This window comes from Sinocyclocheilus grahami, unplaced genomic scaffold (genome assembly GCF_001515645.1).
Source record: "Sinocyclocheilus grahami isolate Dianchi unplaced genomic scaffold, SAMN03320097.WGS_v1.1 scaffold14392.1, whole genome shotgun sequence".
Lineage (NCBI taxonomy): Eukaryota > Metazoa > Chordata > Actinopteri > Cypriniformes > Cyprinidae > Sinocyclocheilus > Sinocyclocheilus grahami.
Window position 1 is genome coordinate 2230 of NW_015515325.1, and position 1862 is coordinate 4091.

Sequence of the window (1862 nt, forward strand, 5' to 3'; positions counted from 1 at the left end):
TCTATGATGTGCAACACAAACACCTCTGCTAAAATCTCAGAAAGTCTGGGGTTTCATGACCCTTTAAAAAAACAACATTACATACTACACATGGCTCTCTGTGCTTGATTCTGATTTGTCAGTTCTGTGTACACATTTTAATATTAAGGATGCTACACTGTATTGATTATTCCAGGTATCCAGGGTTTTGAGTCTTGTGTATCACTCTTTGATGTCTTTAGTCTCATGATTAAATAATTTCAACTCAAATATCAAAAGTTGAACGTCCATTTCTTAACTGAACCATTAAATATCCATGCAGTTATTGAGATAATATACAGTCTGCTGGTTATTATTGTTTTTTTTTCTGGTCTTGTCCACCATCGTGGTTTTATTTGCTGTAATTGCCTGACTTTTTCCCCCTTATCAATTACATATATGTTCACAAACATTAAAGATCTAAATCCGTGTTTGTTTAAGTGTTATAATTGTGCTTTTTCTCCTAGACAATGAACACATATACATGGAACTGGGACAGAAACTGTCCAAATATTGTCCAAAAGAGTGGAAACGGGAAGCCAGCAAGGTATCGTGCACACAGAGTTTAATTTTTCTTGGAAAAAAAACTTTTTGTTGCACATTTTGACTGAATTTTTGCCAACTGTAGGGAATTGACCAGTTTGGACCTCCAATGATTGTTCACTTCAGAGCACAGTATTATGTTGAAAATGGCAGACTTATCAGGTGAGACACACGCATATCTACACTACCATTCAAAAGTTTTGGGTCAGTAAGATTAAATGCATTTAATTGATCAAAAGTGACATACACTTTTACATTATTACAAAAAATCTATTTCCAAATATATTCTTTCTATTCATCAAATAATTCAGTATCATTGTTTCCACAAAAATATTAAGTTTTCTACATTGAGAATAATAAAAATGTGCCTTGAGCACCAAATGACCACCTTAGAATGATTTCTGAAAGATCATGTGACTGAAGTAATGACTGCTGAAATTTCTGCTTTGCCATCACAATAAAATGATACAGTTGAAAACAGTTTTTTTATTGTAATAATATTTTGCAGTGTTACTGTTTTTACCGTATTTTTCAATCATTTTGGAAAAATGACTGGATATGTTCTATGTCTGTCTTTTAGTGATCGTGTGGCACGGTATTATTACTATTGGCACTTGCGGAAGCAGGTACTGCAGTCTCAGTGCATCCAGAGAGAAGAGGCTTATTTCCTTATGGCTGCATTTGCGCTGCAGGCTGACCTGGGAAACTTCAAACGGAACAAACACTTTGGTGCCTATTTCCAGCCAGAAGCGTATTTTCCCTCCTGGGTAAGTCTGCTCAGCACCCCATTAAACGGCTTCCTGATGAATCATTATGCTGATCAAACCTGTTGAATGTACGTATGCTCCAACCGCCCACTGTGTGTGGTTTATGGGCCGCACTGTGCTGTCCCCGAATTTAACAGAACCCATTGTAAAAAGATGCTTTGTTCATCAGTGCATGTAGAGGTTTGAGGTTAAAAATAGTCGAAAGCTTTTAAAAGGAATCTTGTGTGCATTAGCTTTAGGCTTGCTGAGCTGTGCTCTCATCTGGATTCACATGGTGTGAGACACTGCTTTACTGCATGGTGCTGCAGTCAGAGATAGACTGTGCTGTTGTACTCTGAGGGATTACAGACAGTCCTGACAGCACTGTGATGATTATTTTTGTGTTTTAATGAATGTTAAGTGTTCAGGGACATCACAAGAGCCAAGGCTGACAACTAGGATTAAATCTGCTGTATATCTGTCTTATTTTCCAATAAGACAGATATACAGTTAAAGTTCAGTTATAAACAAAAAAAACAAACAAATCAGCAGTGG

The 1862-nt window shown here is 36.7% G+C and overlaps 1 protein-coding gene across 1 annotated transcript in view; it reads left to right on the forward strand.

The window, feature by feature from the left end:
* LOC107579124 (FERM domain-containing protein 6-like) overlaps nt 1–1862 on the forward strand; it is a gene marked incomplete at both ends in the record, with an annotated part of 3707 nt that overhangs the window by 675 nt on the left and 1170 nt on the right. The window contains 3 exons of the mRNA XM_016264988.1: nt 486–565; nt 647–723; nt 1142–1328. Of these exons, the coding sequence (XP_016120474.1) occupies nt 486–565; nt 647–723; nt 1142–1328 (344 nt within the window). The remainder of the gene's footprint in view (nt 1–485; nt 566–646; nt 724–1141; nt 1329–1862) is intronic.